The sequence below is a fragment of the Lethenteron reissneri genome, chromosome 14 (assembly GCF_015708825.2).
Source record: "Lethenteron reissneri isolate LAM-NWPU_2019-01 chromosome 14, ASM1570882v1, whole genome shotgun sequence".
Classification (NCBI taxonomy): Eukaryota; Metazoa; Chordata; class Hyperoartia; order Petromyzontiformes; family Petromyzontidae; genus Lethenteron; species Lethenteron reissneri.
In genome coordinates, this window is record NC_083792.1 from 4,851,555 (window position 1) to 4,875,207 (window position 23,653).

Here is a 23,653-nt window from a genome sequence, read left to right on the forward strand (position 1 = left end):
CGGCGGAGGGGGGGAGAAGGTAGACAACTAAATGCAAAAAAGCAGTTCGTTACACACGTACAGGAGAGAGGCCCAGCTAACAAAGAGACAGACACACATCTAAGATAGAAGGCCCGTGTACACGTCCACTTGGACACAACCCATGAGCGGAGCGTACCCTCTCGTCCAGCTGTCCCCTGGCAGTCTCCTCCCTGCTCTCCTCGGGCACGGGCAGCTGTGAGATGGACAGGCCGTTGAGAGCGGCCAGCTTCAGGGGACCCAGCTTGGAAATGTCAGCTGGCCCAGAGCCTCTCTTCTCCATGTTCTGCAATGGAAAAAGAACTCGGACCTATTTAACAGCGGCCAGCAAAAGCTGACACTGTTTTAAAGGCGAGGAACGCCACAACCGAATGAGTCACTGCGCAAAACAAAAAGCAGTAATTTTTTTGTAGTTTTTGTTTAATGGCTTCGGCAGACCGTTTGGCGCCGTTTTACTGTCACGGCCGTTGCGTCACGGTGGCAAAATGTTAACTACCTCACCCGGTACACAGGTCGTAGGTTTTATCCCGACCCTGAAGCCTGTATACATATGGAGTTTGCATGTTATCTCCGTGGTCGTGTGGATTTTTCTCTGGGTCCTCCGTTTGTTCCCTCCACATTTAAAAACATGCATTTGGAGTATTTGCCTGGTATGAATTTCCACATCAGCCACTTAGTTGAGCTATCATTAGTGGCCAGGTCGCTTCTGAAAAAGAGCCTATATAGCTCAGTGGGCTCTACCTGGTAAAATAAAAATAATTTAGTCTTAGTTTCGCAGGTGTCGTTTTGTGAATCAGTGCGGTGGGTGCCACCCCATTTAGCAACGAAGAATCAGTGCGGTGGGTGCCACTTTAATTAGCGAAAACGAATCAGTGCGGTGGATGCCACTCAATTCCACATCGACGTATCAGTGCGGTGGGTGCCACTCACACGCAGCACAAACTCCCTCTCCACGATGCTGTCCTGCACGGCGAACAGCTCCGACACGGGCCGCTCGCGCGCCGGGTTCGCCCTCGTCCGCGTCTTCACGGCCGTGCTCAGGTCGGGCTCCGACACGGACGGCACCATCGCCGAGCCGCCAAAGTGCCTGCCGTCCCCACCCGCGCCGCTCCCGTCTGAAACACCGTTCGAGTATGGGTGGTGGCCCGGCGCCCGCCCTCCCGACATCATCGGCAGCGGCGGAGGCGGAGGAGGCAGCGTGGCCTCGCGGCGCGGGTATTCCGGCGGGGGCTTGTTCGGCAGCCGCGCCAGCATGGCCTGCAGCTGCGGGCTATACGCGAGGTTGTGCTGGTAGGACTGCGCAGGCAGCTCGAACGGTGGCCTAGGGGGTGCCTGGAGCCCGTCCGCGTGCTCTCCGTTTCCGACGAGGAGCGGCTGCCCGTTGTAGTAATGCGCCGGCAGCTGCTGCTGCTGCTGCTGTTGCTGGTAGGGGCTGCTTGTTCCGATGGCCAGGCTGGACACGGCGCGGTCGCGCAGCGACAGTGCTTCCATGTCCCGCACCACGCTGCTGTTCACCTCGAGGCTGTAGCGCTTGCGCACGCCCGCGGCGCCCCTCCTGCACGACGAGCCCAGCGCCCCTTCACGAGTCGGCCCCGCTCCTCCACCGCCACCGCCGTAGCCGACCCCAGCGGCATCGCACAGCTCCGCGGGGGACTGCCCGGCAGCCGTCAGAGACTCGGTCCCGCCGGTCGGGAGCTGGGGAACGGTGTTTTGCCGGTAGACGGGGTGCACGATGGGCTCGGCGAACATTCGCTCGTGGTGGTGCTGCTGGTGGTGGTGGTACCCGCCGTTAGCGCTGGCGGCGCCCGCGAACGAGCGCTGGTGGCTGATGAGGTCCGGCGTGCTCGCGGCGGGACGAGGGGTCGGGTAGGGCGGAGGCGGGCGGGAGAAGTGGTTGCGCAGCATGGCCGCCACCTGCGGCGGGTACTGCGACGGGTCGACGGCAAGCTCCGGCGTGCTCACCGCGTGGAAGATCTCCGCGTTGCCGATCACCGACTGCGTGGCACACAGCTGCGACGGCGCACCTGGGCCAAAAGGCGGCAGCTGCTGATGTCCGTACGGGAGCTGTGGGTGGCTGCTCTTGATGCACAGCATTTGTTGCTGCTGTTGCTGCTGCTGCTGTTGCTGCTGCTGCTGTTGCTGCTGCTGATGTAGGTGCTGATGTTGCTGGTGCAGGTAGAAGTAAGGTGGCCGCTGCTCGTACTGGCCTTGCCGGATTTCCGGCTGGCTGTACGCGAGAGTTGCGGCGCGGCCGTAAGCGTAAGCCTCCCCGAGCCAGGGTCCACCGCCAGATCGCGCGGCGCCACCGCCACCGCCGCCACCGCCGCCGCCGGCCGCGTACCCCACGTTGCCGTCGGCCCGGCACGGCATGCCGAAGCGTCCGGCCTGCCGCATCACCGTGTCGTAGTCGGGCGTCGGCCGGTAGGAGGGCATGACGAGCGCGCTGTGCCGCTGCTGCAGGGGCTCGGACGGCCGCGCGGGGACGCCGGCCGCGCCCTCGCTGCCGGGGATGCTGAGGTCGGAGGACATGGGCGACGCCTGCGCAAAGTGGTTCAGCGAGTTGACGCTGGGCGCGCTGTACACGCTGCCGTTGGGCAGGCGGGAGCCGCCGCCACCACCGCCTCCGTTCACGTGCACGTGGTCCAGGCTCGTCTGCGAGCGGTAGTAGTAGCCGTCCTCGTTGGGGTAGAAGATGTTGTCTGTTGAGGGGCAGCCGGCAGAGGAAATGCGTTGCGGGGTTGCTGTTGTTAACGTCGGGTTTTTTTTATGACGTCAGAAGTTTAGCCCTCCGACGTGTTTTTTTCTGGTTGAACCGCGCACTGTAGGGCACGATGCCCGACACTGCGTTCGACGTGCCGGGAGCTTCGGCTCGGTTCGGACATAATGTCAAAACGTCGAACATCATGTCAAACACGATGTAAGCAAATTGGTCTGAGCTACTTGCTGTACTGCCTCTTACAGGCACCTCATTGTCATGCAGGTAGGCGTCTGGCACTATGTACAATTCTGCACAATCCACCAGGCACCAAGGTGGCGAGATGTTAACTACCTCGCCTGATATACAGGAGGACGTGGGTTCGATACCAACCCCGACGCCTCTACATTTGAAGTGTGCATGTTCTCCAGGTGGTTGTGCAGATTTTTCTCTGGGTTCTCTGGTTTTTCTCTCCACATTTAGAATTGACATGCATTTTGAGTATTTGGCTGCTACAAATTTCCACGTGATAAGCCACTTCGTTGAGCTATAATTTGTGGTCAGGTCAAAATAAAAATTGTTTGTAGTTTAGTTTATAGTTTAAATAGCATGCGTTACAAACCAAAATCAGATCAGAGCTGTACAGCACAACAGTAAAATCTACAGTGAAAACCAGAAGTGTCGCACGCAAGAAAATATCCTGGGTGGTATTCAGCTCCATAGTTGGTCCTAATTCAGATGTAAAAATTCCACGGTCATATGACAGGAACTAGTCGATCCCTGGTGACGTATGGTCAAATAAAGCCCACGACCCGCAGGGCGTAGGCGACGCCTCTTCCAGCAGTTCATTCATGAACAGGCTCTACATTTACACAAATTGTACGTAAACTGCTGTACGTAAACTGCTGCTACTTCTCAGAAAGTGGTACTCATCTCATTGATTTGAACGGCCGATAGCGTAATTGGACTCCCAAAAAAGAATTAAACCGAAACCACTCAACCGCAACCACTTTCGTCATTGGCTGAACACAAATCATTTCTCATTCACCGCTGACCTCATGGCTAACCAGGGCATTTTGCACAGAAATCAAACTGCAAACGCCGCATTCAGCAAATAACAGCGGGTGACGATTCAATTGCTCTGGCGCAATTGCTGACGCACTGCCCATTCAGAGGAAATGTCCATTCACATTTGTCAATAACACTGTGGGGCCTTTAAAACTGAAAAGTATATCATAGGTTACGTTTTTGGCAATGTGTGCTGATGACTACGTCTCTGGTCTCTCTATGTGCTGTGAAGAAGGTCCAATTCCATGAAACAAATGTTTTTATTTTACCGGGTAAGGCCCACCTGAGCTATTATCGCGTGGAAATGTATACCAGCCAAATACTCCAAACGCGCATTCATTCTAAATGTGGAGGGAAAAACTGGAGGACCCGGAGAAAAATCCATGCGACCACGGGGAGAGAGACATGCAAATTCCAAATATACAGGCGTCATGGTCGGGATCGAAACCACGACCGCCTGTATTCCAGGTGAGGTAGTTCACATCTCGCCACTGCAGCACCCCATAATTTGAAATCTCGTTTTTTATGCAGTTTTATTGACAACCATGTTGAGTTTTTTGTGTTATTTGTGCTCGTGCATCACTGCCAACACAGTACCACCAAAATAATTTGTCCAATATCATGTCAGAACACCTCGCTGATATGCCTGATATGTTGGCTTTAAATCTGGGTATCATCCACCAGTGATTTAGCAGTGATCTCCAGCTTAGTGAGTTTTATGCTCCAAGCCTAATCACCAATTATCGCTCGAAGAAAGTAATTAAATTTGAGGTTGACTTCAATTGGCTTATATCGTCGAGGGATATTTTTATGCGATTTCCCTGCTAAGAACACCTCCATAGCAGGACATGCAAGCACCTTCATCGCCGGATAACCGGGACCTCAGATGAATTTCCAAACTGCCACCTTTCAGTGACACTTCTGACAAAGGGTAGAAAACAATGCTGTACAGTAAAAGTTGCAAGTGGTAATTTCTTAATCTCCTGATTTGGCATCGATAGCACAATCTATATATAAAATAAAAACACGTGTACAATCCGCAAGTGTCCGTCCGGCACGCTCCATATCTCGCACATGATTTCGTCGTGATTTTTTTTTTTACAACAAAACTGTTTCCTCTTGATCAGGACATTACCCACAAAATTGTTGCCTTTCCCAATTAACAGCATTTCCCCCCCCCACCTCCGCCCAACATCATGAAAAATAACGTCCAATACAAACCAATGGGAGCCAAAGTCTTCCGGGAGAGCGACTCGCGTTTTATCGATAGAATTGTCTGGAAGTTCGGTTCCCTATTGACTTATATTTAAACCCGTTCCATATGATGTCACAGTCCCTTAAATAACGCCTATCGCTTCGCCGCGGTGACGTCGCCCTACAGGGCTACATGACACCGTGATGATGTCATTACGGATGACACCGTGATGATGTAATCGCACTTCACGCTGAATTCTTACACGACGCATGCATGGACGGGCTAGGGTGCGCAAACGTGCGGGCGGTGTTAGTCGAAATATATACATTTGTATTTGAAATTAACAGGCCAAAATTGCGATCGAGAGATGTGAAACAAGACAGCGCAGGTTATTTTTAGCCACATACCTTGAGAGGCCAGGTGTGGTTCCGGGTAGCGATTGCCGTAGGGAATCTGCAGGGGAGCCGGAACGATGGGATGGCTCTGCACCTGCTAAATTCACCAACGACAAAAAACACATCACGTTGAGCCAGCATCAGAACACGATGGATGTGTGCACCTTACCCCGCTTAAAAATAACCCCGTAATTAATTCCAAAAAATACAATCACACACATCTGGCGTGGCCACTACGAAAGCCCAACCGAATGTATCTTCTCCCTCGACGTTCGTCGTATCGTACACCTTTTTCCTCACGGTGATATCGCGTGCTCCGAGACTTCAACAGCTCACTCCGCTCATTTTTTTCACGGAATGGAAGTGCCTTCTGCGCCTCTGGGCGACCTGTCTCCCGTGAAGCCTGCTTAGCGCGAATGCTGTCTTAATTATAGCACCAGTACTGGGGGCTAAGAATAGCAGTTTAATTACTCAGCAGTGTTAATTACGAGGCATTGTGAGTCCTACATCACTATGCACAGGCTGGCTCTCTTAGCCAAACATCTTATGTGTAAGTCATTTTTTGTGTCTGTGTATCTGTCTGTCTGTGTGTCTGTCTGTCTGTGTGTCTGTCTGTCTGTCTGTGCGGATACCCTGAGACGTTTTTAACTGACAAACTGTGGTGTTTACGTATCAGAAAAGTACACGGATGCCACGCCATATGCCCCAGAAAAAAAAGCGCTATTAATATTACACGTCTGTCAACTTTAAAGTAGTTAAATTATCAATGTATTCCTTTTATAAGCACAGAGTGGTACCAGAGCACGCATCTGGGCATGCGCGAGAACGCCGGCTCGTGGTGGTGGTTGCCCTGGCAACGCACACACGCGACCTGTGGACGTTTGCGTAAAAAATGCAACAACAAAAATACACAACGTTTAGGTAAATTCTTCACAGTGTGATGTCCTCCTCCGCCCCCCCCACCCCAATATGTGCACTTACTACTATTGGGTCGGTAGATACTACTAAAGTCATATTCCTGCAGTCACGAAAGCTTCAAATCAAGACTACTATAGTGCTTAGATACTATTACTGTAGAGCGGGCAGGGGGATAGTGGGGTGGGGTAGCACCCCAGCCTGCAAAAGTGCCACCTCGGCCGGCTGGGCAAGCTCGGCGAGGCCGGGGGCACTGCACGGGACTAGGCCTCACCACGGCACTCTATTAAGTCAGTAGATACTACTATAGTCAGTAAATACTGCTACAGTCAGTAGATACTACTATACAGTCAAGTAGATACTACTACGGTCAGTAGATACTACTATGGTGATTAAATCCTCCTACAGTCAGTAGATACTACTATAGAGTCAGTAGATACTACTGTAGAGTTAGTAGTTACTACTATAGTCAGCGGATATTACTACCGTCAGTAGTTACTACTATAGAGTCAGTAGATGCTACTATAGAGTCGGTAGATACTACCGTAGGGTCGGTAGATACTATTATAGTCAGTAGATAATACTAAAGTCAGTAGACACCACTATAGTCAGTTTATACTGCTGCAGAGTAATTAGATACTATGATAGAGTCAGCAGATACTACTATAGAGTTAGTAGGTACTACTATAACCAGTGGATACTACTATAGAGTTAACAAATACTACTATAGAGTTAGTAATTACTACTATAGTCGGTAGATACTACTGTAGGGGCCTGTAGATACTATGGTCAGTAGTTACTACTACAGTCAGTAGATACTACTATACAGTCAGTAATGACTACTGGACTCAGTAGATACTACCGTACAGTCAGTAGATACAACCACAGAGTCAGTAGATACAACTACAGAATCAGCAGATACTACTATAGAGTCAGTAAATACTACTATAGAGTCAATAGATACTACTATAGTCACTAGATACTACTCACTCTATTGTACGTAGGGTGTGTATATATGCCTACGTGGGAGGGGGTGGTCAACAATTTTTTTAACCTTTTAGATCAACTATTTGCCCCCCACTTTCTATAACTTTTTGGACTCCTGCAAGCCTCTTATAATGTTGTTAATGGACAAATGGACAGACAAACGGGACGCCGGGCTTTCACAATAGCTTCGCATTTGTGTCTGTATGTTATGTTAAGAGACGTTTTTAAATATATTCTTCCCCCGGGCAACGCCGGGTACTTCCCGCTAGTAGAATATAAAAAGGAGTAGCAGAGTCGACTTCAATGGGCTGAGACGCTGCAAGCCGTGTCAACCCAAGTCTATCTCTGATGGCTCAGATTTATGCCCTGGCCAAATTTCAGTTTTCCATTCAAATAGCCAAACCCTGGGTAAACCTTGACTCAATCCTTTGGCCAACAGTTTATGTGCACGTAAAACCTGGCAGCCACCTACCCACATCCACACCCTACAACACCAAGCTCTGTTAAAATTACGTACGTGTGTTAACCTGCATTGGCAAGCCATTTGTCACTGCTTGTTAAGGCACGTGGATTTTGAGCCTATATTTCACTGTACAAGGCAAATTGTTTTTTTAGTCACGCAATTTACGGCCCTTTGTCAATCCAATGTTGGAAGGCGGCCTTCTCCATGCTATGTCAGTGTCGGGGAGGAGGGGGTTTGGCAAATCTCCACCACGCTGGTGGGTGCCGATTGGTCAAGCCGGTGCCCAGGACCAGTTGAGACTATCACTCGTCACTGATACAAGCCATGGCCGTGAATCAAACTCACGTCCGATGGGGTTCATAGTTCAGTGTGACCATTGAAATCGAATTTCGATTGAAAGCTTTCGTGACTGCATGGATTCATCTTCTTGGTTCTTTCGGTAAAGTCACGTAGAAGGGAACCTGTTCTTCACCTGAGGACGGCTGCTTGCGTTGTGGCCGAAACGTCGTGAGAATTATTTTATTATGTTTTATTTTTATTATTTTATTATTTCCCTTCTACGTGACTTTACCGAAAAAACCAAGAACATTGAAATCGAGTTAAATCAAAATTCAAAGCCTTAAAAACGTTGCCCAGAGTTGGTTGGCATGCCAATAAAATATACTACTATGTGGAATGTTGAATGCTTACAGAACAGAGAGAGAGAGGGGCTTGGCTTAATGTCTCATCCAGCAGGCAGATCAGGCCCGTGTACTCTCGCACAACACTTAAGATTGCAAAAGTTACGGAGAACGGTGGAGTAGAATTACACACGATAAGAAATGTAGTCCATTAAATTTAATTTGGTGCTCATTACCCTTACATATACGAAGCTGTGGTGAAGCATAAAGATAAGCGAACTGGTAATGGCCACAGTGCTGTGATGATTTGTCCTACGTATGCAATTCTGAGTTGGGAGGAGGTTGGGTAGCTCACGGAGATAATGCATGTTTACAACTCTGAGGCCTTCACTGGCAAGATCCGGCGTTAAAAAATCAGGGGGGCGGGTTCTTGGGTTTAACATTTGGATCAAGTGCAGTGGAACACATCTGTGATCCAATAATGGCTACACCGTAACTGACGATTACAAACATGAAGCCGATATACAGTTGTCTGAAGTAAACTATTTTTTATTTTACCAGGTAAGGCCCACTGAGCTATATATCTCTTTTTCAGAATCGACCTGGCCACAATTGATATTCAAGGAAGTGGCTTATCATGTGGAAACGTATAGCAGGAAAAGACTCTAAAAGCATGTTTCTAAATGTGGAGGGAAAACCCGGAGAACTGAGAGAAAAATCCACATGACCACGGGGAGAGAGACACCGCAAACTCCAAATATACAGCAGGTGCCAGGGTTGGGATTAAACCCACAACCTCCTGTACACCAGGCGAGGTAGTTAACATCTCGCCACCGCGGCCTCTCAATGTTCTACCGCTGCCGTAAGTAATATGGCCACGATGTATAATCTTGGTGGCCTAAAAGAAGGCTTGTGTGCAATATACATAAGGTGATGCATCTCAATAATGTGTTGTTTTACTACCCTTAATGCTGGTGGATTGTGCAGAAATGTACATTGTGGCAGATACAAATCTGAGATGCCTGTAAGAGGCAGTACCAGCAAGTAACTCAGACCTATTTTTTGGAGTTTTGGTTAGGTTTTCTCAAGAGGAGGGGTTTACATCGCGCACCGTGTCCTTCCACGTAGAAACATAATCAAAGATCATTCAAGCAAGGCCTGTTCAAGCAATGCCTACTCCAGCAAGGCCTGAATAAAGGTCGAGTGACTCAGAGTAGCTTTTCTGAGTACAGTACATACATATACAGCCCTCCGTCAATTCACTTCTGGATGAAGGTTTTCGCACAACACGAGGGTCGTGGGGGTTATTTGACCATAGTTCACCACGCTGGTATGTGCAGGTTGCCAAAGGCCGGGGGGGATCAGACATGGGAGCAAAGAAGTACAGCACAACGATGGATTCTGCTGCAACTGCCCTCACAGCTGTCCACGATTTAAACCCTCAGGCTTTCCTGAGTAATAGAATGAAAACTCATCAGTTGACACTATGAGCCATTACTAAAGGCTTGCACATTAAACAAACCTGTTCTCGTTGATTTGGATTGCAACTCGTTTAATATATGAAGCTGGTAGGTAGTCAAGCTGAAATAAAATCTACGAAGAAAAGGCTCTCTCATGTGATGGCGCCAGGTGCAGCGTGGTTAATGAGTAACGTGCGGCCACCACCGACGGAGGAATGTGGAGAAACATGTGATTAAACAGACACCCACACGACCATCTTAAGTGTGACTTGGGTGGCCCCCGTTGTGGGTTTTCCCGAATGCCCAACTGATGCGATGGCGCATTGCATTGTTCAGAGTAATTCCATTAAAGATATTACAATTTTCAAATTACTGGGGGCTAAGTCCTCTTATTGTAGCCTGTGAATTCTTACACGCTTAAGTTGGCCTTCCGTCTAGTGGCAAGGAAGATCGACTGCTCGATTAACTTCGCACAAGAAGCAACAATAACATTGCTATGCATCATTCTTGTGCGATTGGTGGGGCAACGTGTGAAGCACTGCGGACGGCCGATTGCCGAAACGGTTATTGGAGTGGTCTCCACGAGCCAGACCACCAAGGGGTAGACCCAAGAGCAGATGGTGGGAGACTGTTCGGGCTGATCTTGGAGGGTGGCTGCGTGTCTACTGTGCAGCAGCTGTAGAGTCTGGCAGAGGGTAAGAAAGCCTTGGCAGTGAGCTGTGGTGATGGCATCAACGGCTATGCCCCTTGTAACTTCCCGATCTTAATCATGTCATTCAACTGATTTGCAACTTTCGTACCTACCAGACCGTGTATCGATCGTTCAATTTGAACGTGCAATTTTATTGAGGGACTGTGTGTTGTCTTGGTGTGGTCTGGGACTGTTTTCTGATGTTGTTTTGCTGCTTTGCCCAAGCTTGCCTTTAGTGTTGACCAATCAGCAGGATTCGATGTACTTTTGCAATATGTACTTCTCTACTTTATTTATTTTTAGAGACTTGTTTACCTTTCCTATACTTTACACTCCTATCGGTTTTTGTGATGTTTGTGGTTTTAACTTTGTGACCCACCCCTAGAGGACACCTGTGGAAAAGCGCTTCATAGCTCGTCGGATTCCTCCAGGATAAAGATTCCGATTCTGAAATACAACACCGAGATATTTCTGCGTAGGTTCCACCCCCCTCCCCCCCATTTACAGGTGTGCCATGTAACACGACACGCCAAAACCTGTCCAGATATCACTCGTCACCCATGTTAGCATGTGCTTCACCACGCTCTCTATCCCCAGTAAGAAAGTTAAGCCGCGATGAGAGTTGCAAGTGTTGAATGTGGGGGGGAGTGGGGGTGGGGGGTGTGGGGTCAGTGGGGAGGGGGAGTGGGGGAGGTTGGGGAGTGGGGGGGAGGGATGAATGGAGGGGGGAGTGGGGAGGGCGCTCCGAGCCTTCGCGACAAGACAGCGGCCTCACCGACGGGATGCGCTTCAGCGTGGTCCTGCGCCTCGCCGCGGTTGGGGACGGTTCGGGCGGCTTTGGCCTTTCGCGGGAGAGCCGGGGAGAGCGATGGGGGTAGAGAGAGGGAGAGGAGGAGGAGACAGCAGTGGGGAGAGGACAGGAAGGGGGGAGGGAGGTTAGGTGCGCGTTGGCAGTGAAGGGTCGGCGACGCACAGCGAACAAAGCAGGCATGGGTCTCGTTGGCGCGTTAAGTTTAGGCGGTGGCGAGACGCGGGCCTGGGTTTGGGAAGGGCAATGCCGTTTGGCCCCGGGTTAAATTTACTGCCAGATGCCGCTTCACGGCTGAGTGCAAGCCGGATTGGTAGGTTCTTTACTCTTACATTAACCCTTCGGTTACATCGATCAAATACACCTGGTGTGATCCATTAGCATAATAATGAACAGATGCCACTGGCTTCTCAAGCTGGGCTCCCGCTTGCACGGCTTGCAGAAGCAAGTCGTGCACGCAGAGCGTTATTAATGGCAACACGAGGCATTAACCTCAATGACACCTCCATCGGCCAGATACGTGCGCCAAGGGTGTCATCGGCACAGATCATCAGGAGAGCCATTGCACTTCCGTTTAATCGAATGGAATGCACATTTGCCTAATTGGCATGGAGGTTAATCCCTGCAAATTAACGTAACTCAACCCTGCCTTGCAATGCCTCCAACGTTCATTTTAATAATATTCCTTGCGGAGCATTCATTCATTATTTGTTTCTCTTTTTCTCTTTCCTTTGTTACAAGTCGGGTCAGACGAAGACCTTTTCATTCAATGAAACATTGACGAGGCCGTATCGATCGCTACAATCGTTACAATGCGTTCTCTTCACTGGGGACGAGAAGCCGCGCGGGTTTTCCCTGGGGCCCAAGGTCAGTGGCACGCAAGCGCTATTAGTCAATTAGATGACATCAGCCACATATGACTTTGCTCGGCAGCAAAGGCCGTGCAAAACCAATTGGTCCTTTTGGAGCAGGGGAGTTGCAGGAGGATTTAAGTGCAGTGCCCTGCACACATCATTCTCCGCTGACCTCGACTTGAGTGAAGTGTTAAGTCGGTCACAAACACACAGAGCACACACGATGATCTCCAGTCTGTACAGCCTGCAGAGACAAGAGCCGCCCGTTAGCAAGCGCCTATCATTGCCGGAAAAGCACACGAGTGATGGCATTGGTAAACACACTGCATATGACACACACCTCCAGTGAAAAGTGGTATCTGAACCTGTCCTGATCCCTCTGATGACGGCTCAACTTAAGCCTTAAATTAGTGCCTGGTGCCTGTGTCAACATCAGCATTAAGAAGACAAATATGCTCGGGCATAATGCTGACTAAGCCATAGCTGCATGTGCCGTGCTCACATAGAGAGCTTATCAGCTACTCATGCACACACAGGCCATTGCTCCTTAGGTGTGGACATGGTACCCGATGATCCATTTGCATGGGTTTCAGATTCCTTTTGAGTTGAAAGCACAATGTATATCCGTCACAACATGCCTACCTATACACGCGCAACAACATGCTAATGGTATGCACATTATACGTAACCACATTTCCTAATGACACATCCGCTTTTGTGTCTCCTTAATTACTGCTGGCTTTTTTATTGAACAAATGTCACAGCGGTCTTTTAGTTCCCGTGTACGATCCGTCTTACATTGGATCAGTGATCCATTTAGGAAAATGTATCATATGATGATGATATCATTACTTAACGTGTACATATTTAGCTTTCTTTTTTTTTGTTCCTCATGTACAATTATTTGTAAAAACACCGCCGCATTACCGCGCGGGCCAACACACGAACCGGCGACATTAGTTTGGCGTCAAAAGTCGTCCGCCGATTCAAAGCCCCGCTGATCCAATTAGGATGAGTGCTGCCCATTCGTGTTCGAGTTCGCAGCGACGGAACCCTTCACTGCTGAAAAAAGAACCGCGCTTCCTGGCTTGGCACATTCCGATCCTCGGTCCCACGGTAGCAGCCCGCTAGCTCAGGATGATGTTGACTTTAAACGCGCTCACGTTTTAATGTGACAGTTCTTTTGTACACCCAATTAAACGCCTGCTAAAGCAAGTCCTCGTTCACAAGACTGAGCTGATAAATTCACTGCTTCTCAGTTATGCACTCCCGTTTTTGTTCCCCCCGCCCCCACATTTATTTTCATGGTTCCTGCTCAATACACTTAAAAGGAAGATTAAAGACTCCGCTGGCATTTTTACACTTGGCTGACTCGTGGCTTAAACCAGAAAAAAACATTCAACAACGGTGTTTGAACGAGAACATTTTGTAAGAATGTGCACTCTGAGCAAAGCAGTCGTCGCCTACAGCTTGCCAGGTAGCGGCTAAAATGCAGGAAAGTCGACGGGAGTGCCAAACAAAGCACGCGGTCATTTCAAGGGACTGAAAAGGAAACGGTACTGTATGGAAAGATGGAAATTTCTTTCACAACAAAGATCCCCCATATAGCCTCAATAGACTGTAGGTGCAAGTGCTGTTAGCGAGCACCTATGAAGGCCAGAACGGTACACGAGGGGGTGGGTGGCCAGCACCACCCCCGACCGCCTTTCTCTCCCTAGTGGCGATGTTTACACACCGCACCAGGCACTCATTTGAGGCTGAGTCGACCTAGGGGAGGTCCGGGACCGGTTCAGATAATCGTCACCGATGTTGGCCGTGAGCGGGAATCGAACCCGGGTCGCTGGGATTATAGTGCAGCGCGCTAACCGCTACACTATCACTGAAAAGGAAACGACACTGTATGGAAAAATGGAAATTTCTTTCACAAGCACGCGCACACACACACACACACCGACGTTCCTACAAACGCGTGAGATAGTGGATGCGTAAGTTCTCGTCAATAACATTTAACTTTTTTACTTTATCCACACTTTTTCATAGAGGGCGCTATTTATCCATGGCAGTCACCTACTTTTGTGCTTTGTCTGCCCCAATGTTGCATCTTCCAAACCACATGTCAATTGCAGTAATGGATTAATCAATATGTTCCACGCGACACACCTGGCAAAGAAAGTGCCATGAAGGAGATAGTTAAGAACACATGACCTCACAATGCTCGTGAGCACACTTCCTGGGCCACTTGCTTAAAACATATGCATTCATAAATACAGGTAGTCCCCGAGTTACGATGGTCCGACTTACGATATTTCGATCGTACGATGGCGATATGACAAAATTGTAAACTATTTTAAATGTCGCAAGCAAACGCAGCAGTGTACGAGATACGATGCTGTACGTTGGGACGCTGCTGGGATGTACGCATCTCCCGCCTTGTGTGGTGATGCCTCACTCTCACCAGCGGTCGACGGAGTTAAGTTGTCTCGGTGTTCAATGCAATGTTCAAAGTTTTTATAGCAGATAGGGTTGTTTCCTGAAAAAAACTTTCTATTAAATTGAAGTTCATATAGGTAGGCTAAGAATTTACCTTGTTTTTTTACTTTACATTTTACTGTGCAATACAGTATTGTAATTGATAAATACACACAGTATATAGTTTATACAGTATGGTACTGTAAATTGCTGTTTTGCTAAATTATCACTGTTCTTTAAGACTCCTGGGGGAAGGGCTAGGCCATCTTCGACTTACGATATTTTTGACTTACGATGGGGTCGTCGTAACGCATCTCCATCGCAAGTAGAGGACTACCTGTAATAATACTTAGAAAGACCATCACGCTAACATTTTCAAGCGCCAGAAGTTGCCAAAAGCTGCCCAATCCAAAAGGACACATTTCGGATTTATTTTTTTGGGCCTATTTCCCAAATTGTATTCCTCTTGTGCTATCGACCCCATTCCCATGAGATGAAGCATCCATTCAAATCTCTCAAGAGCTTTGCAACCTTCCACGTTAGAAAAGGCCAAGAGAAATGGTTATCAACTAACTCTACCTTTGAAATCTCTTCACATGACCTCCCCGGTCCACACAGCAGAGTGCAGCACTCTCCCACCCACACAGTGTCAAACCAATACGTTCAATTCTCAGAGATGGAATCGATACAAAATTAAGTGCAGAATAACATTTCAAGTAACAGTTTTTTTGTGCAGTAATTTGGAGACCGGACTGAAACCATGAACTCGCTACACTTGAGAATATGGTTTAACTCCCAGACTGCTACCTGGATTGGAACCCAGAATCTAAATCGGTGGACAAGTCGGCGGTCTGAGCTCCGAGTCAAGCCGGTCACCTATATGCAAGATTATCAGGAGTGAGTGAGAGAACAGACCACTTCGATGAATCAAAGTAAAGTTCCTTATCGGGAGCGCGAAGATTATCAGGAAAAACGTTGCGTGCCAGATGTGTTTCATGCAATGACACGTTACCGTGGGGCGACTATCGAAAGTCTACTGATCAAGAGCTTCATGGCTTATCGGATTCCTCCAGTATGAATAAAGATTCTGATTCTGAAGTCTCTGCCATGTGAAAACCATTTCCAAACTGAAAATGTTGTTTTCTCTTCTCAGCCTACTGGCTGGAGCCCAACATCTCAAAAGTGCTGGCGTAGAATCTGACAAGAGAAATTAACCTCGCACGGCCATCCAAGTTACTTCATTTATCAAATTCTTTTGAGCAATTACATGGAAATAAATTCAAAGCCCTGGATCGCTGCAACGTGTCTCCAAGTTACCGTTGACATCTGAAACAAAACATATCCATGATAATAAACTAAAACTAAACTATTTTTTTTCTTTTAAAATAAACTATTTTAACCAGGTAAGACCCACTGGAGCTTTATAACTCTTTTTTACAAGACACCTGGCCACAAATGCTAACCCAACGAAGCGGCTTATCACGTGGAAATTTATAGCAGCCAAATACTCAACGCATGTTTTGTTTATAAGTGTGGAGTGGGGAGGAACATTCTCGAAAAACTACTCGCATCTAAATGTTTTTGTGAACGAAAATCAACAAATTCGCCCGTTTTCTCACTGAAAATAGGTAAGTTAAAAAATATCACTGTCCTGGTCACAAAAGCGAAGTTTGTGAGGAATAATAGCCATTTTCTATACTTTTTAGGCATAAGCAATTACGAAATAACACTTACTACCCAGGAACAAAAATTGTGTTACATAGTGTAATCCATGCCCATTTTTGTATTAAACTGAATTATCACGTAAAACCATGCCATGTCTATGTACGAGCTGTTGGGACGAGTCCGGAGTTGGTTGCTGCTATTTCATATTATGGCTTCGTTCATGTGTGGGATCTGTGAGCGAAGGGGTTAAAGGGCAGGAGAATTATAATTGTGTCAATGCTGCACATGCTTTAAAACACTAATCCACCATGCTTAAGCTGGCATGCATGAAAAATTAAGCAAGCATCCGTACAAATTGAACATCTACTGCTCGTGCCAAAAAGTCTAGGCAGGTGCTATTAAAAAACATATCAATGTAAAGCGTCGTGTTTACAGCCCTTTGGACAAGCCATGGGGGCTGGACAAAGTCCTCCCCGTGCCGTTTCATCAAGGGGGCTGTTTGACTATATTTCACCACGCTGGTCAGTGAGGGTTGGCCAAAGTGGGCGGTCAGGACCGGTTAAAATATTACTCGCCACTGATTTTATCCGTGGCTGGGAATAGAACTCTGCTTGTTGGGTTTATTAGTGTCGTGCGCTAACTACTCTGCAACTGCTCCTCTCCATATGATAGGCACAACCTATTCACGTACACTAGTCAACAAATACTTTTGATTTTCATAATAAAGGTTTTTGGGTCAGATCGCGTTATTTATAAATGTGTCGTAACCCTCCACCACCCGACACGGCCAAACAGTAAAAATGTGTCACGTTTTCAAAGGACAAAATAATTAACTTCTTTCGCCCACCGGTGTGCTGAAGAGAGGATCAACAGCAGAATTATTTTGTCTTTTGTAAACGTGACACATTTTTTACTGTTTGGCCGTGTCGGGTGGTGGAGGGTTACGACACATTTATAAATAACGCGATCTGACCCAAAAACCTATATTATGAATAATATTGGTCGCGAAAGCCTCACACGTGTTAAATTTTGATTTTGATTTGATCCGTTGGAATTGCTCCAGTTGTAAGTTAAAGGACTCATTCTGGCTCGGCTTGGAATGTACTATTCCACAGACAAAAACTGTTTTTCATCCATGATCTACGCACCACTCAGCCAACTGCTGAGTGTCATTGACTACAATGAGTGTCACTGGCTACATTGACCGTGAATAGCTACGTCTTCTTACAGCTCAAACGCGTCAAGGGAAATTCAACGTACACAGTACAGGCTATCAGTCTCTTTGCTCTTAATTCGCTACGACTTTGATGAGACTAATGGCACTACCTAAGCATATTGGCACAAGACAGAGGAAAGTAATGTGCAGTGGACACCTACGGCCTATCTGCCCATAGATCATGATGATGACGATGAATGGCCAGTGGTTCCATAAACAAGTAGTAGATGAATTTCGATTTAAAGCTTTCGTGACTGCAGGGATTCATCTTCTTGGTTCTTTCGGTAAAGTCACGTAGAAGGGAAATAATAAAATAATAAAAATAAAACAGGTCTGTCGGAAAGACAGCGCTGTCTTTCCGACAGACCTGTTCTTCACCTGAGGACGGCTGCTTGCGTTGTGGCCGAAACGTCGTGAGAATTATTTTATCATGTTTCATTTTTATTATTTTATTATTTCCCTTCTACGTGACTTTACCGAAAGAACCAAGAAGAAGTAGTAGATGCCTGTCCAATCAACTCCAGTTTGTGGCATCACCGAAAGCAAACTGGCTTAGTTACAGGACCAATCTCAAGACCATTTTCCAGACACCCATCAGCAGCGGTGACAAGATTCCACAACCATGCACGCAAAACCAGCGGCATGTTTTTTTTCTTGTTAACTGCAGCAGTGTATACAGACACCAGCCAGTTGTCGGAATCTAACACGTATTTATCACTCTGCGAAAGGGGAGAGTGTGTCAATTCTCCTCTGGAGAATGAGCTAAACCCAAGGAGCTGTGTATCCCCTGCTCATCATCGAACAGATCAACGCCACAATGAGCCTTTGTTTATATTGGGTATGCTGTTGATTTCAGGGTACATTCCCGATAATTTGGTGGGTCCCAATTTTTTTTAATGGTGGTTTCGTGTCTGCCCCGTGTAATGTTGATTCACATTAAATGACCTAAATTTTGATTTAAAGCTTTCGTGACTGCAGGGATTCATCTTCTTGGTTCTTTCGGTAAAGTCACGTAGAAGGGAAACAGACCTGTTCTTCACCTGAGGACGCTGCTTGCGTTGTGGCGGAAACGTCGTGAGAATTATTTTATTATGTTTTATTTTTATTATTTTATTATTTCCCTTCTACGTGACTTTACCGAAATAACCAAGAAGATTAAATGACCTGTTTGAGTTTTTTTTGTTTCACAATTTCATTGCCATGAGCAAAACAACTCCACAACGACACCAACACATGAAACGATGTTTGGCTTGCGGATTATAATGGCTGGTCAATAATTTATAAAAATGCATCTTTCCAACACATTTAACAAAAAAATTAAACCACAACAACATACGCGGTGAAAACTGCAAATTAATTATTGTAGGCGGCATTTCAGATCAATGAAAGTGACAAAAATCAGGAGAAAATATAAAAATTACAAATTCCATGCATGCAATGTTGCCATCAGATTGAGATTTTCCAAGACTTATTATGAACACAATTTGTTGGCTGACACGTTTACGTCCAATTTATGTACCGGTGGAAATGGGTTTTATGCAAATATTGAGGAAAACATGTTTCAAACACCCCAGCAGTTGAACTGTTTTCTAACAAACATTGCAAAAAAAAATGGATTTGGCCTTAATCCCACAAACTAAATTAACTCTGACAAACCCTGTATTCCAAGCTGTGTATTTATGCTGCACAAGCTTCCACCTCATCTTCTAAACACTCAAAATACTCAAACATATACTCTGGGGGTTACCCTCTGTCTCGCCAGTTGGGGGGTAAATATGCGCCAGATTACTCACTGGAAACTAGGGGTGTAACAATTCAGCCACCACTGCCCCTCAGCCATTCAATGATGAATAATAAACAATAACAAACAATTCATAACCTGCGCATATTTCACCAATCGGACACAATGTTCGATTTACAACTCGGAAGCGTGGAGCCAGGGATATGTCAGCCTGCGATTGAGAATCGAATATTGAGTTCAATATTGTGGTCAATGTAGCGGCCACTAGTGGCTGCATGGGCCACATTTTTCCATTACACGCAACATGTACAAATCAAATCAAATAATGTTTGTAATCTAATGCATGCATGTACGCGAGCTTAGTAATCGATATTGCTCGATAATATTAATTGACTATGAATCTACGTGTAGTTCATTAGTTATTCCATCGTCTCATTATAATCTTTCTCCTCTATCCTTTCTTTTGACATTTTACTCATTTGCATTTTCAGATGCTTTGGCATTTAGGTACAAAGTACCATGCATGCTAATACTTGTTATTAAAATTTTGTTATTTTATTCAAGAACCCAGAATACAAAGTAGATTCCGAAGAGGCGGTGGGGGGGGGAAACGCGCGTAACTTCTAATAGCCGACACCGCTACGCTTCCCACAACATCGGCAGCCACAACTTACATGGTGAGGTTTTTGTTCAGCGTGTAGAACTTGTGACGCGCCTCGATTACCCGCGACAGATACTTTGCGGTCTCGATGTCCTCCTGCAACAGACACAAAGGTTTTCCTGCATCAAGTCTGCTGCGTCCCCTTGCTTTGTTTACAAAAGGCGCCGAGGGTCTTTGGTGCGAGCGAGCCCAAGACGGACACTCAGTCCGCAGTCGTCCTGTGCTATGGGCGATGTTACTCCCTTTGTCGTGCAGGCCACAGGGTACTCGGTAAGAGTTGTGCAGAGTGGTCATGAATGTACAACCGTTATTAAAAAATCATAATTATGAAGTGGTGGTGCGACGGTGGCAAGATGTTAACTACCTTGCCTGGTATACAGGAGGCCGTGAGTTCGATCCCAACCCTAAGGCCTGTATATTTGGAGTATGCATGTCTCTCTCCCCGTGGCCGCGTCGATTTTTCTCTGGTTCCTCCGGTTTTTCACTCGACGTTTAGAATCAACATGCGTTTAGAGTATTTGACTGCGATACATTTCCACGTGATAAGCGACTTTGTTGAGCTATCATTTGTGGTCAGGTCGCTTCTAAAACAGAGATATATAGCTCAGTGGGCCTTACCTTGTAAAATAAAAAATAGTTTCATAGTTATCGCACTGAACTAAAAATCCAGCCACACCCAAGTTTGGCCACGACCTAACACAGGCCAGCATGGTGAGGTATGGTAAAACAAAAACATGACATGAGGCCTTAATCCAGTGGTGGATTAAAAAAAGGATGTAAAACGAGAGCACAATCCGAGCTAGGTCGATTACATTATATATATGTGCAAAGACAAACATCCCCCATTATAGCATTTAACATATTGTTGGGGCAAGTGCTACAGCATTGCCCCAACAATATGAAGGCCGACACGGCACACAAGGGGATGGATGTCCCAACTGCCTTTGTCTCCCCAGTGATGATGTTTACACACTGCACCAGGTACTCATTTGAGGCAGAGTTGACCTAGGGGAGGCCTAGGATCGGTACATATAATCTTCACTGGTGTTGGCCATGAGCAGGAATGGAACTCGGGTTGCCGAGTTCATAGCGTAGGGCACTAACCACTACACTACCCATCTTACACATATATATACATACACAATTGGTGATATGAATATATTATCACACCAGTCTCATCTCGATAATCTTCCACATGTTTGCAATGGCATCGGCAACAAGGATCATATCAACATTTGGGAGCCCATCTTGGCTGTGACGGTTTCAAATTCTTCTATTCAGTGCTGCTGAAATTCACTTAAGCCATTTGGTTAAACAAAAAAATACGTAAGTATAGAAAGGATGCATTGCTCAAAATTCAAGTTCAGCAGTTCAAACTGGCGAGTGATTATTATAATTTCATATTTGATGATACCTTCAGGGACACCCTGAATAACAGCCGGTTCTGCAGCAACTTGACGGATTATGGATAAGTCTGCAGTCTTCAAATAGCACCCACTTACAGTGAAGGTGACCTTTAGGTGACAGTATAGCAAATATGTTTGTGAACTTTAATTGCAGAGTTTAAGTGTACACGCCTTGTACGTGGAATCTTTCCAAAGATTCCAGCACCAAACAAAAACACTCAACATGCTAAAAACGAAACCCATACCAACAGCAACTGACCAGGGGGGGAAGGGGGGGAGGGGGGGAAGGGGGGGAAGGGGGGGGGGGTCTTAACACTAAGTGAAGTAATCATGATGAAATAAAGAAAGTAAAGAACTAATCACTTTAAATGCTTTTAACTTGGTCACACTGGCAGATGGTGTACCAGAGGTGCAATATCAGAATGTACCCCTTAAAAAACACACACACAAACGCTACATTCCGCCGCTAATGGAAGAGGCATGCATGCAGCTGTAAGCATTAATCACTGGCTGTTCCACTCACTAAAGGTTGAAGCGCCCACCCCCCCCCCCCTGCTGTCTCGACCACCAACACAAACAAAAACGACGAAACAATCTAACCCACTACAAGCCACACGAAGTCGGTACAAAGCACGGCGCCCGCATGCGCTGCCACAAGCCTCCCGGTGTGCGTTATGTCCACGGCACGTCGCAGCGTGCGGTCACATTCCCGCGGCAGCCTATCATCTCCGCAACGTGTGCGTGACTGTCGCCGCCGGAATGCTGCGGGTAACTTCACGTGTGGGTGCAACTGCCGAGGACTCTTTTTTTTAACGTGGCGACCAACGCAACCGCCATCGCCGCGGCCAAAAACAACAACAACAACCGTATTTGCAATCTGGGAGAATATACCGCAATTCTTTTGGCGTGTTAAGTTCTTGGAATCATTTTTTGTTTCTTTGTCTAATCTTCCGTGCAGGCGCCGGAAACAAGCGGAGGTTTGTGTTGTGACGGTTTGAATCGGCGCTTTAAGTTCGTGTTGCAGGGGTAATAATTGCATTGGAAACATCTACTCTGGCTGGGAACTTACTCGTAGTTGAAATGCTAGGGATTCACGTTTGGTTTGCGATCAAATCAACCGGAGTTTTTTGCAACAGAACAATTGCAATCAGTTCGGCGAATCAAATCGACCCAGAAGCTGAATCCGAAGGTCTCTAAGTTTTCATTTTTATCAATGCCACTAGATGGTGCATTGTTCCTCTCTGTCCCAACATTTGGAAGTCGCTCACTCTACTCTCCCTATAGTCTGTATATCCCTTTACCCCCAGCCTCCTGTGCAATCGACTCCCTGCCCTTGTTTAAGGCCAGGTGCAAGACCTTCCTATGTTTTCCCATTCCTCTGCCAAGCATGGACTTGCCATCCCCTCTCTCATTAAAACCAACAATGCCCACCGTTTCTGTGCTAGCGTATTGCGAGTTGCAAAAACCGGGCTCTCATCGAGCGAGACGCTGCATAAAATCCTCGAACTTTTGTGCGCGCTGTGTCGTTCTCTCACCAGCTGGTAATGCAGGCTCTCGACACGGCCGGTGAGCTCGATCACCAAGGCGGACTTGCTATGAGACACGTGCGAGATGTTGCTCCACCTGCGCGTCGAACAAATAGAAAGCAGCGGACGCCGCTCGGTCACTTTCCAACGGCAACAACGTTCGCGATCGTAGTTTTTTTAAACTATAAGCTATTTTATTTTATTTTACCAGGTGAGGCTCACTGAGCTATGACGCTCTTTTTCATAAGTGACCTGGCCACAAATGACAGCTCGTAGAAGTGGCTTATCACGTGGATATTTATAGCGGCCAAATACGCATGTTGATTACTGTGGAGGGAAAAACCGGAGGACCTGGAGAAAAATCCACACGACCACGGGGAGAACATGCAAACTCCAAATATGCACCCACGACCTCCTATATACCATACTCTTTGGTTCTTTCGGTAAAGTCATGTAGGTATAAAATAAAATAAATTAAATGACGACGTTTCGGCCGCAACACAAGTGCCCATCATCAGGTGGAAACAATTGCTGAAGTGGGCAAAACGTCGTGATTTAATTTATTTTATTTTATACCTACGTGACTTTACCGAAAGAACCAAAGAGTATGGATTCCTGCAGTCACGAAAGCTTCAAATCCTGTATACCAGGCGAGGTAGTTAACATCTCGCCACCACGGCGATCATGCTGCAACAACTCGATGCCAAGCCGTCGACAACGTGTGCAACTGATTCAATAAAAGGTAACCGCAGACGAATGAGCATTTTGATCAATGTTCAATTTCACCGAAATGGAATTAC

The 23,653-nt window shown here is 46.9% G+C and overlaps 1 protein-coding gene across 7 annotated transcripts in view; it reads right to left on the bottom strand.

The window, feature by feature from the left end:
- The window catches only part of LOC133342272 (tyrosine-protein phosphatase non-receptor type 21-like), an 86,949-nt gene that overhangs the window by 17,193 nt on the left and 46,103 nt on the right, over window positions 1–23,653 (bottom strand). For 6 of the 7 annotated variants that reach the window (XM_061551328.1, XM_061551327.1, XM_061551324.1 and 3 more), the window contains 6 exons: window positions 22,863–22,950; window positions 19,935–20,017; window positions 11,283–11,349; window positions 5,384–5,468; window positions 949–2,717; window positions 158–304 (listed from right to left, as the gene is read on the bottom strand). In XM_061551328.1, coding sequence (XP_061407312.1) covers window positions 158–304; window positions 949–2,717; window positions 5,384–5,468; window positions 11,283–11,349; window positions 19,935–20,017; window positions 22,863–22,950 — 2,239 coding nt within the window. The remainder of the gene's footprint in view (window positions 1–157; window positions 305–948; window positions 2,718–5,383; window positions 5,469–11,282; window positions 11,350–19,934; window positions 20,018–22,862; window positions 22,951–23,653) is intronic. The other variant, XM_061551326.1, reaches the window with a different exon arrangement.